Source organism: Neovison vison, chromosome 5 (assembly GCF_020171115.1).
Source record: "Neovison vison isolate M4711 chromosome 5, ASM_NN_V1, whole genome shotgun sequence".
Classification (NCBI taxonomy): domain Eukaryota; kingdom Metazoa; phylum Chordata; class Mammalia; order Carnivora; family Mustelidae; genus Neogale; species Neogale vison.
In genome coordinates, this window is record NC_058095.1 from 89,013,828 (window position 1) to 89,028,577 (window position 14,750).

Sequence of the window (14,750 nt, forward strand, 5' to 3'; positions counted from 1 at the left end):
GTTAGTTGTGATCTCTCCCTTTTCATTCATAATTTTATTATTTTGAGCTTTCTCTCTTTTCTTTTGGATTAACATGGCCAATGGTTTATCGATCTTATTGATTCTTTCAAAAAACCAGCTTCTAGTTTCATTGATATGTTCTACTTTATCTCTAGTTTCTAACTCATTGATCTCTGCTCTAATCTTGATTATTTCCTTTCTTGTGTGTGGAGTTGGCTTAATTTGTTGTTGATTCTCCAGGAATTTTCAATTTTTCAATTTTTTTGAGGGAGGCTTGGATGGCTATGTATTTCCCCCTTAGAACCGCCTTTGCCATACCCCATAGATTTTGGACCGAAGTGTCTTCATTCTCATTGGTTTCCATGAATTGTTTCAGTTCTTCTTTGATCTCCTGGTTGATCCAAGTATTCTTAAGCAAGGTGGTCTTTAACTTCCAGGTATTTGAGTTCCTTCCAAACTTTTTCTTGTGATTGAGCTCCAGTTTCAAAGCATTGTGGTCTGGAAATATGCAGGGAATAATCTCAGTCTTTTGGTATCGGTTGAGTCCTGATTTGTGACCCCGTATGTGGTCTATTCTTGAGAAGGTTCCATGTGCAGTTGAGAAGAATGAGTATTCTGTTGTGTTAGGGTGGAATGCTCTGTATTTATCTATGGGGTCCATCTGGTCCAATGTGTCAGTCAATGCTTTTGTTTCTTTATTGATTTTCTGCTTGGATGATCTGTCTATTGCTGAGAGAGGCATGTTAAGATCTCATACTATTAATGTATTCATATCAATATGACTCTTTATCTTGATTAACAGTTTTCTTATGTAATTGACTGCTCCCATATTGGGGGCATAAATATTTAAAATTGTTAGATCCTCTTGGTGGATAGAAAAGAGACTTGGTCCAATAATAAAGTATATTGAACTTGTGTTATAGTCTAAATTGAAATGTGAAGTTTGGGAAGTGAAACAAGAAACAGACATAAGTTTCAAACTTATAGAAGGTGTTGAGCTTTCTATCAGACCTGCTGACTCAAATACTTATTACAAATTAACAATAAAAGCACCAATTTTCAATTTATATATGTCAAAGACCAGGAAAATGTGTTCTAAAGATCAATTGTTAAATGTAAATTTATTATTTATTATTATTATTTATATAAGTTATAATTTATTATATAATATTTATTTATTATTATTTATATATTATATATTTATATATAACAATAAAAGCACTAATATTTAATTTATTTATGTCAAAGACCAGGAAAATGTGTTCTAAAGATCAATTGTTAAATGGCAATTTATTATTTATTATTATTTATATAATAAATTATAATTTATTATATGTAATAATATGTAATATATTATTATTTATTATTGTTAAATGTAAATGTATGTAAATGTAATTATAATATTACATATAGGTAAATATTTTTAAATCCCATTTTTTTTTGCCTTAAGATCTTTCGGTGGAGACATACATATAAACACACATACACACAACACAGAATATTGGCCCCAGTGAGAAAAACATACTCTTTGTTGAATATATGAAACAATGAAGCCATTACCATGCTCCAGCATTTTCATGGGCATCCAGAAGAGAATGAAGGAATGGATCAAAGCATTTAAGCATTGAAACCAAAACACCTAAAAGAAAGCAAGGCAAGAAAGTTATGCTAGTACACTGGTCTAAATCTAAAAACATGCGATATTATAAAATATGCTTACAGTTTAAAACAGTTATAAAGCCAAAATATTTTCCTAAAGATGGAAAAATTCCATTTCTTTTACTTCTAAAAGAAATGACTGGGAATGTATGAGATATTATTTGAAAAGAAAAGTTAAATGTAAATGTATGGAACTCAAATATAGGATATTTGTTTTAAAAAACTATAAAGTCCTGGGGTGCCTGGGTGGCTCAGTGGGTTAAAGCCTCTGCCTTCAGCTCAGGTCATGATCCCAGCATCCTGGGATGGAGCCCCACGTCCGGCTCTTTGCTCAGAAGGAAGCCTGCTTCCTCTTCTCTCTGCCTGCCTCTCTGCCTACTTGTGATCTCAGTCTGTCAAATAAATAAATAAAATCTTTTAAAAAAATAAAAAATTATAAAGTCCTAAATTATCTAATGAAAAAGAACCAGAAGTAATTTTTAAAAGAAATAAAAATATTTTTAATACTTAGGCTGTAGTATTTTAAATAATTTCATACCTTATTTCATATGATACACTCTGAACCTTTACATCTCCACCTAGACTCTGGTCAGAATAAATTTTAATGTACCACATACAATTTTATTAGAAGAAATCTTAATAATATAAGATCTCTAGAGTCAGACAAGCGTACACCTTGGGGTTAGATGGTTGAACTTCTTTTGGTTAAAAATATATCAGTTATTTTCATGCTTGCCAGGAAGACTCACCAATAAAGGACTAAAGAAGAAAAAAATGTGGAAAAACATATTTGGTCCTGTGACCTAAATTTCCTGGAGCAAAGCTGTTTTTAGGAAAGAATGTAAGAAACTGGTTTAAAAGCACAGTTAATGCCAAATTGGAAAACCTCAAGACTCATGGAACATTGGGTAAAATACATTGAAGTTTTTGTCTCAGTACTGGAGAAAAATTATCCTTGTACTTAGCACAACTCCTGTCCTTCCTAATAAATATTAAGATGCAGATCCACAAGGATTAAATTTTTCCAGAACAAAACTCAAGAATAGTCATGGTAATATCGAATAAAAGGTTTCTGTACACAGCAAAGGAAGCTAACAACTAAACAAAAAAACAAAAAAGGAGAAAATATTTGCAAATGATACATCCAATAAGGGGTAAATATCCAAAATACATATAAAAACTTCTACAATTCAACACCAAAAAAAACAAATAATCTGATTAAAAATGAGAAGACATTTTTCTAAAGACAGATGGCCAACTTACACATTAAAAGATGCTCAATATCACTCATCATCATGTAAATGCAAATCAATATAGCAATATAACTTTATATCTATCGGAATGGCTAAAATCAAAAACACAAAGAACAAGTGTTTAAGAGGATGTGAAGAAAAAGGAACTCTTGTGCACTGTTGGTGGCAATGCAAAGTGATTCAGCCACTGTAGAAAACAGTATGGAGGTTTCTCAAAAAATTAAACATAGAAATACCATATAATTTAGTAATTCTACTACTGGGTATTTACAAAACAAAAACACTAATTGAAACAGATATATGCACTCCTATGTTTACTGGTAATTAAGAAAAAGCTCTTCAAAGGAGCCAGATCAAAAAAGACACAGTAAAGTCATAAAGATGAAGATAACAGTAATTCCACATTAAAACAATGCAAGAAGGGGCCCCTGGGTGGCTCAGTGGGTTAAAGCCTCTGCCTTCGGCTAAGGTCATGATCCCAGGGCCTGGGATCAAGCCCCATATCAGGCTCTCTGCTCGGCAGGGAGCCCCCTTTCTCTCGGCCTGCCTTTCCACCTACTTGTGATCTCTGTCTGTCAAACAAATAAATTTTTTAAAAAATCAAAAAAAAACCATGCAAGAAGACAATAGAAATTACCAAAGAAATAAACTATCAACCTAGAATTTTGTGCCAAGCAAAAATAAGTTTTAAAACTAAAGGTAAAATGAAGATTTTTTTGAGATATATATAAAAGCTGAAAGAGTTCATCATCAGCAGATTTACACTACAATAAATTTTAAAGGAAGTCCTTCAGGCAGAAATAAAATTACAATAAATAATAATGTGAATCTACATGAAGGACAGAAGATCACTGGAAATAATAAATATATGGGTAAAGATTTAAGTGTTTCTCTTGCTGGGATGCCTGGGTAGCTCAATTGGTTAAGCATCTGCCTTTGGCTCAGGTCATGATCCCAGGTTTCGGACCAAGTCCCTCATCGGGGAGCCTGATTCTTTCTCTGACTGCTGTTCCCCTTGCTTGCTCAGTCTCCCTGACAAATAAATAATAAAAATCTTTTGGGGGAATAAAAACCCCTAAGTTATTTCTTTTGCTATTTAAATCACTTTAAAAAATAATTGTTCAAACACAAATATGAATATGGTACGGGGTTTTTAATATATGTAAAAGTAACATGTATGACAATAGACCAAATGTCAGAAGGAAAGAAATGACAGTATAGTATTAAGTTTTTTATACTGTGTGTGAATTAGTATATCACTTGAAGACAGATTATATTAGCCTAAGGATGTATGGTATAAAGCCTAAAGCAAATTCTTAAAAAAAGAAAGAAAGAAAGAATTAATTAAAACTAAAAAGCCAACAAGGAGATGAAATGGAACTCACAAAAATTAATCCAAAAGAACTCAGAACAACAGGAAACAAGCAAAGAAATTATAATTGGGAAAAATGGAAAATATTTAGAAAGATGGTAACTTTACACAAAACATATCAATAAACACATTAAATATAAATGCTTTAAACACTCAATATAAAGGCAGATATTATCAGAATGGATAACAAAGCAAGACTACAAACCGCCTGTAAGAAACATACTTTAAATATGAAGACACGAGTTATAAGGCTGTTATAAGGTTATAAGGTTATGTAAGTATAAGGATGGAAAAATAGAAACATTAAAAAAAGCTGAAGTGGTCATGCTAGACATGCTAGACAGTAGATTTCAGATCAAAGAAGAAAACAGACAATTTCTTAATGAAAAAGGGATCAATCAAGACAATATAATAATCCTAAACATTGATATACCTCTTAAGAGTACCTCAAAATACATGATGCAAAACTGACAGAATTTCAAAGGGATAGAGATGAATCTATACATTCAGTTGGAGATTTTAGTTCCTTTCCATAATTGATAGAATAATGAACAGAAAATAAGAATGTAGAAGTTTGAATATGAACTTGACCTAATTTAATCATTCTGTTCAAGTTGAAATATTTATAAGATAGACTATATTTTGAGCCACGAAGCAATACATTTAAAAGACCCATGTTTTTTCCAGGTGTCTATATTTTTTTACTGAAGTACAATTAACATACGGTGTTATATTAGTTTCAGGTGTACAATATAATGATGCAATAATTCTAAACATTATTCAGTGCTCATCATGATCAGTGTACTCCTAATTCTCTTTATTTCACCCATCCTCCTACCTAACTCTCACCTGGTAACCACCAGTTTGTTCTCTGTATATAAGAGTCTACTTCTTTGCTCTTTTTGCATTGTTGTTCACTTATTGTTTCTTAAATTCCACGTATGAGTGAAATCATATGGTATTTGTCTTTTTCTAACTTATTTCACTTAGCATTATATCCTCTAGGTCCATCCATGTTTTTGCAAATGACAAGATTTCATTCTTTTTCTGGCTGAGTAATATTGCAGTGTGTGTGTGTGTGTGTGTGTGTGTGTGTGTGTAGATATATAGATCTATTACATCTTTATCCATTCATCTATTGATGAACACTTGGGGTGCTTCCATATTTTGGCTATTGCAGACAATGCTGCAATAAATACAAGTGCATAGGTATTAATATGCAAAATATATAAAGACTTTACACAAATCAACACCAAAAAAAAACCCACAAAAAAATAATGTGACTTAAAATGGAGAGATGGCCTGAATAGACATTTTTTCAAAGAAGATATAACAGATGATTAACTGACACATCAAAAGATGCACAACATCACTATCATCATGGAAATATAAATGAAAACCACAATGAGATATCAATTTATACCTGTCAAAATGGTTAAAATAAAAAAAATACGAAAAATAGCAAATGTTGGGAGAATGTAGAGGAAAAGGAACCCTTGTGTACTATTGGTAGGAATGTAAATTGCTGCACCCACTATTGAAAACAGTATGGAAGTTTCTCAAAAAGTTAAAAATATAATTATCATATGCTCTAGTATGGCACTACTGGGTACTTACCCAAAGAAAACAAAAACACTAATTTGAGAAGATACTTGCAGATGTCTGTATTTTTTAAATCTTCACTAATAATGATTGAGATGCAATCAGGTTTACTCTTATGGCCTGTAAAATCCGTTTAATTCCCCTGTTAAATCTCAACTCATGATCCCAGGAAGAAATCATACCAAAGGAATCATTTGTATTATCTAAAAAGACAAAAGTATTTGCCAGGACTGACCCACTGCACACAGCATGCCTCCTGAAGCTGCTCAGCACACAATTTGTGGGACCATATGAGGTGCCTTGTTTCTTTTTCTTAAGGTTTGTCTTCCCACATACTGTTATTTAAACCTCAATTCCCTGGTTAAACTAAACTAGGAGGTAAATGATTGCACAGGGCTGCATCCCTTGCTTTGTAAATTATTTTTTTAAGCATCAGAAAAGGAAAAGACCAAAGGCAATGTTGGTGTTAAGTTGAGATGAAAGTCCTGCAATAAATCTTCTGTTTACCTTTGTGTTGAAAGTATTCCCTGCCTGAGAAATCTTGTAGAGCTGTGGAAATGCAAGCAGGCTTTTCTGACTGCAACACTGTTCAAAGATCCCCAGAGAAAAAGGTGGTAATGAAGTGAAAAGCTGCATAGAAAACAAGGATTTGTTAAAAAGAACTTTTAGTCTGTAACTGAGTTAATATTGTAGCAATGTCAATTTCCTGACTTTCATAATATATTACAACTATTAAGCTATCATTATGGGGGAAACTGGTTGAAGGAGATACAGAACTGCTTTTGTATCTTCTGGTAAGTCTTAAGCTATTTAAAAATAAAAATTATTTGCGAAGAAGATATTAATGAAGTGTATGAATTCCAACACATTTAACAAATCATGACTTTTTCTGATTGATTTGAAACTGTAAATGTTGCTTTATGAGCATTAAAATGAATAAATTTATTATTGTTTAATGAGCATAAAAATAAATTGAATATCTAGGTATTTAAATAAAGGCATAATATTGACAAATATATCTACCACTAATGACATCTGTATCCCTCATAAGAACCAGTTGTTTTATAAGTTAGTTCACTTGCCAGATCTTGGCACATAATAGTTACTGAATAGTGTTGTGAATGTTAGATTTAAAAAATACACAAAAATTCTTTATCTTGATAATTATTATCAGAACCAAAGGGATGTTTCCTATTCATCTACTCTTCAAATATTTTATTAACAATCATTATGCTAGCAACCATATTAAATTAAAAATATATGATCCTTTAAAAAGTTCTGGACCTTGTCAAGGAGGGAACCTTATAGTAGTAGGTATAATAATAAAAGAAAAAAATGGTGAGGTAAGAAGTTAAAAAAGGAGAAGAGAGGAAAATAGCAGGAAGATAGAAGTGACATATTTCTGCTCCATTTTGTTTCTGTTTAACCAGGGATTCTTCACAAAAAGCAACAAGATGGTACAAGCTTCAGTGAGCATTTTTCACGTCTCTGAGCTTCTTGTGTCTGCTGTTGTCTTATTGGCTAAACCAGTCACAGGGCCAAACCCAGAGTCAGTGTGAGTGGGTACACCAAAATGTGTGGATACAGAAGGGCATGAACAAATTGGGGGACCTTTATTATAACAATCTAACACAATATATGACCTTATGTAGATTTTCTAGAATTTTTTCTAGAATTTTATACAGAATGTTAGCAGCAACTAAAGCAAGCATTGTTGTCAATCCTTTTTTTTTTTTTTTTTTTTTTTTTTTTTTTGGTCTTATTACACTGGCTAGGACCTACGTATGGATGGTGTTGAATAGAAGTGGTAAGAACATACATTCTTCTCTTGTTCTTCATCTTAGGGGAACAGACTTTGCCATTAGGTATGATGTTAGCTGTAGGTTTTTCACGGAAGCACTTTCTTAGTGTTCATCAGAAGCCAACGGCTGGTGCCGGTATAGACTGGGGTGCCAGGGTTCGTGGAGGTGATAGGTTGGCTAGGGTACCCAGACCCTATCCATTAAGGAGAGATTAAGTCTCTGAATGTTAGAGTTAATTTACTTAACTTGCCATTTAATTATATCAGTATCTGCTTCATTTTTAATTACTTTCTAATGAGCTATGTTATTCTTACATATTAGGATTCTAATGTGTTATTTATAAGTTAACACTATAGTTAAGAAATATTCATATTCATCACTAGCCATTTCTGAAGGCTTTTATTCTGTTGTTAATATAGCCCCTTTGGCTTTTTAAAAAATTATTGTTTACATCGTAAACATTTTCTCATCCTTTTTCTTTTTACCGATCTGTGTCTTTATATTTGAAGTAGGCTTTTTAAAAATTTTACTTATCTATTTGACAAAGAGACTCACAGTGAGAAAGGGAACACAAGAAAAAGGAGTGGGAGAGGGAGAAGCAGGCTTTCCACTGACAGGGAGCCTAATGCGGGGTTGGATCCCAGGACCCTGGGATCATGACCCGAGCCAAAGGCAGACGCTTAACAACTGAGCCACCCAGGTGTCCCCAAAATAGGTTTTGATTTTGTTAATCCAATCTGACAATATTTGCCTTTTAATTAGAATATTTAGACCACTTGCATTTCAGTGTAATTATAAATATGGTTGGATTTAAATCACCTTTTGTTGTTGTTGTTGTTATTGAATTTAGTCTTCCTCTTTACCTTATTTACTGACTTCTTTTGAAGTAATTGAACAGTAAGATTTTATCATCATTATTGGTTCATTAGCCATAATTTTTGGTGGTTTCAGTTGTTAAGGTTTACACTATACATACACAATGTATCACAAATTCAAATAACAGTACACTCCCAAATTCCTCCTATTCTTTGTGCTATAGTTATTATATATTTTTATTCTAAATTAATGAATACATTATTAATTTTGCTTTAAACAGTTATCTGTCATCATAACTGAAAATGAGGGGAAAAGGGTAAGTCTTTTATTAATACCCACATAATTAACATTTTTTTTTCTTTCTTTCTTGGGATAGACCCAAATTTCATCGTAGTATACTTTTTCTTTTGTTTGAAGAGCTTCCCTCAACATTTATTATAGGTCTTCTGGTGATAAATCTTCTTTTATTTGGTTTATTTTCAGAAGACATTTTTGTTGCATATAGAATTTTAGGTTAGTGGATTTCTTTTTTCTTTCAGATCTTTAAAGATATTCCATTGTTTTCTGCCATGCATGGTTTTCTATATGCATTTATTTTCTATATGTAGTATTTATCTGGTTGATTTAAAGATTATTCTCTTCGTCACTGATTTTCAACAATTTGGTTATGGAGAACATTTGTGTTTTTCTAATTTTTCTCTCTGTGCTTCTGTAATTGCTATGTCTGCATATTTATTGATCCTATTTCTGAAGTTTCTAATTTGCTCTTAATCCTATCCAGCAAAATGTCCATTTTCTATTTGTATTTTTTTTTCAATTTATTTATTTTCAGAAAAACATTATTCATTATTTTTTAACCACACCCAGTGCTCCATGCAAGCCGTGCCCTCTATAATACCCACCACCTGGTACCCCAACCTCCCACCCCCCCCACCACTTCAAACCCCTAGATTGTTTTTCAGAGTCCATAGTCTCTCATGGTTCACTGCCCCTTCCAATTTACCCAAATTCCCTACTCCTCTCTAACGCCCCTTGTCCTCCATGCTATTTGTTATGCTCCACAAATAAGTGAAACCATATGATAATTGACTCTCTCTGCTTGACTTATTTCTATTTGTATTTTTTATCATAAGGTTCTATTTGGTTCATTTCTATTATCTTCTGTTTTTCTCCTCATTATGTTCATTTCTTCCTTTATATTCTGGCACATGTTTTAAAATACCTGTTTTAAGTTCTTATCTATTAATTCTAACAACTTCATACTTTTTGTATCTGTTCTCATTGCCTTATTTTTCACATTATGGATCTTATTCTCCTATTTCTTTGCATGACCATTATCTTTTATTGGATGCACTACTTCAAATTTTGTGTTGAGTACTTAAATTTTTTTTCAATTCCTTATTTTTAGTTTACTTGTATATATTGTTTTCCGTGGCTTTGGAGCCCCCTAAGTCTCTCTTTTTTTTCTTTTTTAAGATTTATTTATTTTTAATTTTTTGAATTTTTTTATTATGTTCAGTTAGCCAACATATAGTACATCATTAGTTTTTGATGTGGGGTTCAATGATTCATTAGTTGTATATAACACACAGTGCTCATCACCACACATGCCCTCCTTAATATCCATCACTAAGTTACCCCGTTCCCCCATCCCTTTCCCCTCTGTAACCCTCAGTCTGTTTCTTGGACTCCAGCGTCTTTTGTGGTTTGTCTCCCCTCTGATTTCTTCCCATTCGGTTTGCCCTCTCTTCCCCTATGATCCTCTATACTGTTTCTTATATTCCACCTATGAATGAAGCCATATGATAATTGTCTTTCTCTGCTTGACTTATTTCACTTAGCATAATCCCCTCCAGTTCTATCCATGTCCATGCAAATAGTGGGTATTCATCCTTTCTGATGGCTGAATAATATTCCATTGTATATACAAACCACATCTTCTTTATCCATTCATCGGTTAAAGGACGTCTCATCTCTTTAAATATTGTTTGCCTGGGGGCACCTGGGTGGCTCAGTGGGTTAAAGCCTCTGCCTTCGGCTCAGGTCATGATCCCGGGGTCCTGGGATCGAGCCCCGCGTCGGGCTCTCTGCTCCACGGGGAGCCTGCTTCCCCTCCTTCTCTCTCTGCCTGCCTCTCTGCCTACTTGTGATTTCTGTCTGTCAAAATAAATAAATAAAAATCTTTTAAAAAAAATATTGTTTGCCTGTGTTCCAATTTGTAGGTAAGTAACTTGCAATTAGTTTGATTATTTTTAAGGTTGCTTTTAAGTTGTATTATTATGGGCCTAGAATAGTGTTTATTATAGGTCTAATTTATCTTTATTTTTAAAAATGTAACTTAAGTTTTCCCAATATCATGTGTAACAAGTTATTCCTAGCCCTGATTTAGCTCTAAGAATTCATCTTACTGCTTTCTGGTAGTTCTTTCCCTAGCTTTGGGTAGATTTTTCTCATTGATACACAAACCACAACCAAAGACTCAAGAGGGCTCTCTACAGATCTTCAGAGTCCTTCTTTCTGTCTCTCTCAGTATAGTTCCCTTTTTGACCTTCTAGCTACCTGGGCTCACTGAGCTCCAACCTTTGTGTCTTCAATCATTACGACACCTGGGGTTTTTTTTTGGGGGGGGGTCCATCTTCCTGCACCATGGCTTGGAAATAGTCCTTTTCTCAAGGATAACAGCCATGAGAAGCCTGTTGTTTAATGCTTGAAAATAATTGTTTTATATATTTTGGTTGACACTTAGGTTATTTCTTGTAGGAAGGTAATTCCTTATAGCAGTTTAGTCATGTATGGCCAGAGGCAGAAATGATATATGACCTCCAGAAACAGTATGACAACCTATTTAAATTTAGTTATTAAATAAGGAATCTGGCTCTCTTATTGCCTGTAACTATTTGAAATGTCCTAGACTTCATCTTTTTCCCATCCATAAAATATATATGTAATGAGATAATATTTAATAAGTCAATGGATATTAATAAGTCATATATTATCCTAAAATGTCCATAATTTTGTTTCCCACTATAGCCCTCATTTACTGCTTATTTTAAAAATAATTTCATTGACCAATCTCTGTGGCCTATGCATTCATAGTGAATTTTCTCACACAAAGACTCTGCCATCCCAGTCTGTACTGAAACTTTAAAAAAAATGAATATTGTCATCTGCAACCAAAAGCCTGGTAGAGACAAATATGTGTATGAGTTAAGTCCACTGATGTAGTGCTCTAGCCAAATATGTCTAGAATTGACATGTACACAACTATTCATAGCACTAGACATTTCTGTATTATTGGACACTCAATGAATTTTGCCTATGCTGTTTCAGAATTTAAGCCCCTAAAAGACAGAATTTTAGGGATTAAGGCACAGAGTGTCAGATGGTAATATGCTATGATAATGCATACATACAGCAGCAAAGAAAGGTCCTGATATACATCTTGGGAATCTAATTTTTATGCTAGTTATCCCTAACCTCTAAAGTAGAATAATAAACAAGAAAAATAAAACAAAAATTCAAAGGTGAATAAAAAGACCATTTAACCATACTGTTTATTTCTAGTTTTTAAATTTTAAATGAGTTAAGTAATGGTATGGGATTGTTAGTTTCAGAAAATTGTTTATTATTATAGGACTTCATATCAAAATTCATCATTTCTTACAAACATAGGGTGAAATATTTACCAAAGGACAAATTTTCTACCAGGAGGTTTAAAAGGCCAGGGAATTATACTATAAACACACACCCACATATAAAGATACAAATAAATATTAATTAAGTGTAATATATATATACATATATATATGTATGTATATATATATATATATATATATAGAGAGAGAGAGAGAGAGAGGGAGAGAGAGAGAGGTAGAGTTCAATAATAACTACTTGGCTTAAAAGCCTAAACACATTGTACAGGCATATAGTAAGGAGGTTTTGGCTGTATTACCAAAATGCATTGCACAGAAATTTAATGTAGTTGCTACAGAATGATCTCTTATGATTGAAACGATGTGTGCCAAGTATGGGATTCTGCAAGATGTGTTGCAGCAACAAAGCTCTAAAGATGAGTTTGTGCTGCCTGTTGTGTGCAGATGATTGACTTAGATACACTTCCCAGACATAAACAGCATGCTCTCAGATAGAGATGGGGAATGCTTACCACATTGTACAAGCTTATGCACCAATGTTCAAATATAATCTGCCCAGAAAATCCGTTAACAAAGGCAAACCAAAGCTGAAAGAGAAAAATGTTCAAGAAGTTTTATATCAATATTGACCTAAATGTTTCCATTCATTGTAGTACTTAAGATACTTTATCATTCTTTTTTTGTCATTAAATGGGATTTTACCAAATTATAAGTAAAATCAAGCTTGAGTGAGCCTAACAGAAAGCCAGTCCATTTATTTTAGAATTTTTTTTTTAATTTTTATTTATTTATTTATTTATTTATTTTTATTTTTTTTTCCAATTTATTTATTTTCAGAAAAACAGTATTCATTATTTTTTCACCACACCAGTGCTCCATGCAAGCCGTGCCCTCCACAATACCTACCACCTGGTACCCCAACCTCCCACCCCCCCGCCACTTCAAACCCCTCAGATTGTTTTTCAGAGTCCATAGTCTCTCATGGTTCATCTCCCCTTCCAATTTACCCAAAAGCACATACCCTCCCCAATGTCCATAACCCTACCCCCCTTCTCCCAACCCCCCTCCCCCCAGCAACCCACAGTTTGTTTCGTGAGATTAAGAGTCACTTATGGTTTGTCTCCCTCCCTATCCCATCTTGTTTCATGGATTCTTCTCCTACCCACTTAAGCCCCCATGTTGCATCACCACTTCCTCATATCAGGGAGATCATATGATAGTTGTCTTTCTCCGCTTGACTTATTTCGCTAAGCATGATACGCTCTAGTTCCATCCATGTTGTCGCAAATGGCAAGATTTCGTTTCTTTTGATGGCTGCATAGTATTCCATTGTGTATATATACCACATCTTCTTGATCCATTCATCTGTTGATGGACATCTAGGTTCTTTCCATAGTTTGGCTATTGTGGACATTGCTGCTATAAACATTCGGGTGCACGTGCCCCTTTGGATCACTACGTTTGTATCTTTAGGGTAAATTCCCAGTAGTGCAATTGCTGGGTCATAGGGCAGTTCTATTTTCAACATTTTGAGGAACCTCCATGCTGTTTTCCAGAGTGGTTGCACCAGCTTGCATTCCCACCAACAGTGTAGGAGGGTTCCCCTTTCTCCGCATCCTCGCCAGCATCTGTCATTTCCTGACTTGTTGATTTTAGCCATTCTGACTGGTGTGAGGTGATATCTCATTGTGGTTTTGATTTGTATTTCCCTGATGCCGAGTGATATGGAGCACTTTTTCATATGTCTGTTGGCCATCTGGATGTCTTCTTTGCAGAAGTGTCTGTTCATGTCCTCTGCCCATTTCTTGATTGGATTATTTGTTCTTTGGGTGTTGAGTTTGTTAAGTTCTTTATAGATTTTGGACACTAGTCCTTTATCTGATATGTCGTTTGCAAATATCTTCTCCCATTCTGTCAGTTGTCTTTTGGTTTTGTTAACTGTTTCCTTTGCTGTGCAAAAGCTTTTGATTTTGATGAAATCCCAAAAGTTTATTTTAGAATTTTTATTTTATTCTTTGTTACTGTTCTTTCTGTATCAAGAAATAATTTTAATGAAATATTTAGATCTCATTGTCCAATAATGCATTGCTTCAGTAAAGCATGATATTGAGTTATAAAGGTTCAGAATGATTTTGTCTATTGCTTCAGCAAATTGTAGCATCTGCAGCTAGTAACAATTGTAACTGGCCCAGCCAAAGAAAGAACTCCTAAGATCTATGCCCCTCTATATTTACTGCAGGATTACTCACAACAGGAAAAAGGTGGAAGCAACCCAAGTGTTCATCATTAGATGAATGGATAAAGAAGATGTGATAGATATACATATCCAATGAGATGTTGCTCAACCATAAAAAAGTATGAGATCCCATCATTTGCAACAACATGGATGGATTTAGAGGATATCCCTCTTTGACATGAGTTTGTAAGCGTTACTTTCTCTGTAACTTTTTAGAAGAGTTTGAGGAAGACTGGTGTTAATTCTTCTTTGAATGATTGGTATAATTTTCCAAGGAGGTGTTCGATTACTGACCTCATCTCCTTACTATAGTGTAAAGACTCTTTTAAGATGACAAAACAACATGATACAGCCTGA

At 33.7% G+C, this 14,750-nt stretch overlaps 1 protein-coding gene across 1 annotated transcript in view; it reads right to left on the reverse strand.

Moving 5' to 3' along the window:
• LOC122907411 (phospholipid-transporting ATPase IB-like) overlaps window positions 1–14,750 on the reverse strand; it is a 341,403-nt gene that overhangs the window by 106,249 nt on the left and 220,404 nt on the right. The window contains exons 28-30 of the mRNA XM_044250287.1: window positions 12,670–12,744; window positions 6,394–6,516; window positions 1,561–1,639 (exon numbers count right to left, since the gene is read on the reverse strand). Of these exons, the coding sequence (XP_044106222.1) occupies window positions 1,561–1,639; window positions 6,394–6,516; window positions 12,670–12,744 (277 nt within the window). The remainder of the gene's footprint in view (window positions 1–1,560; window positions 1,640–6,393; window positions 6,517–12,669; window positions 12,745–14,750) is intronic.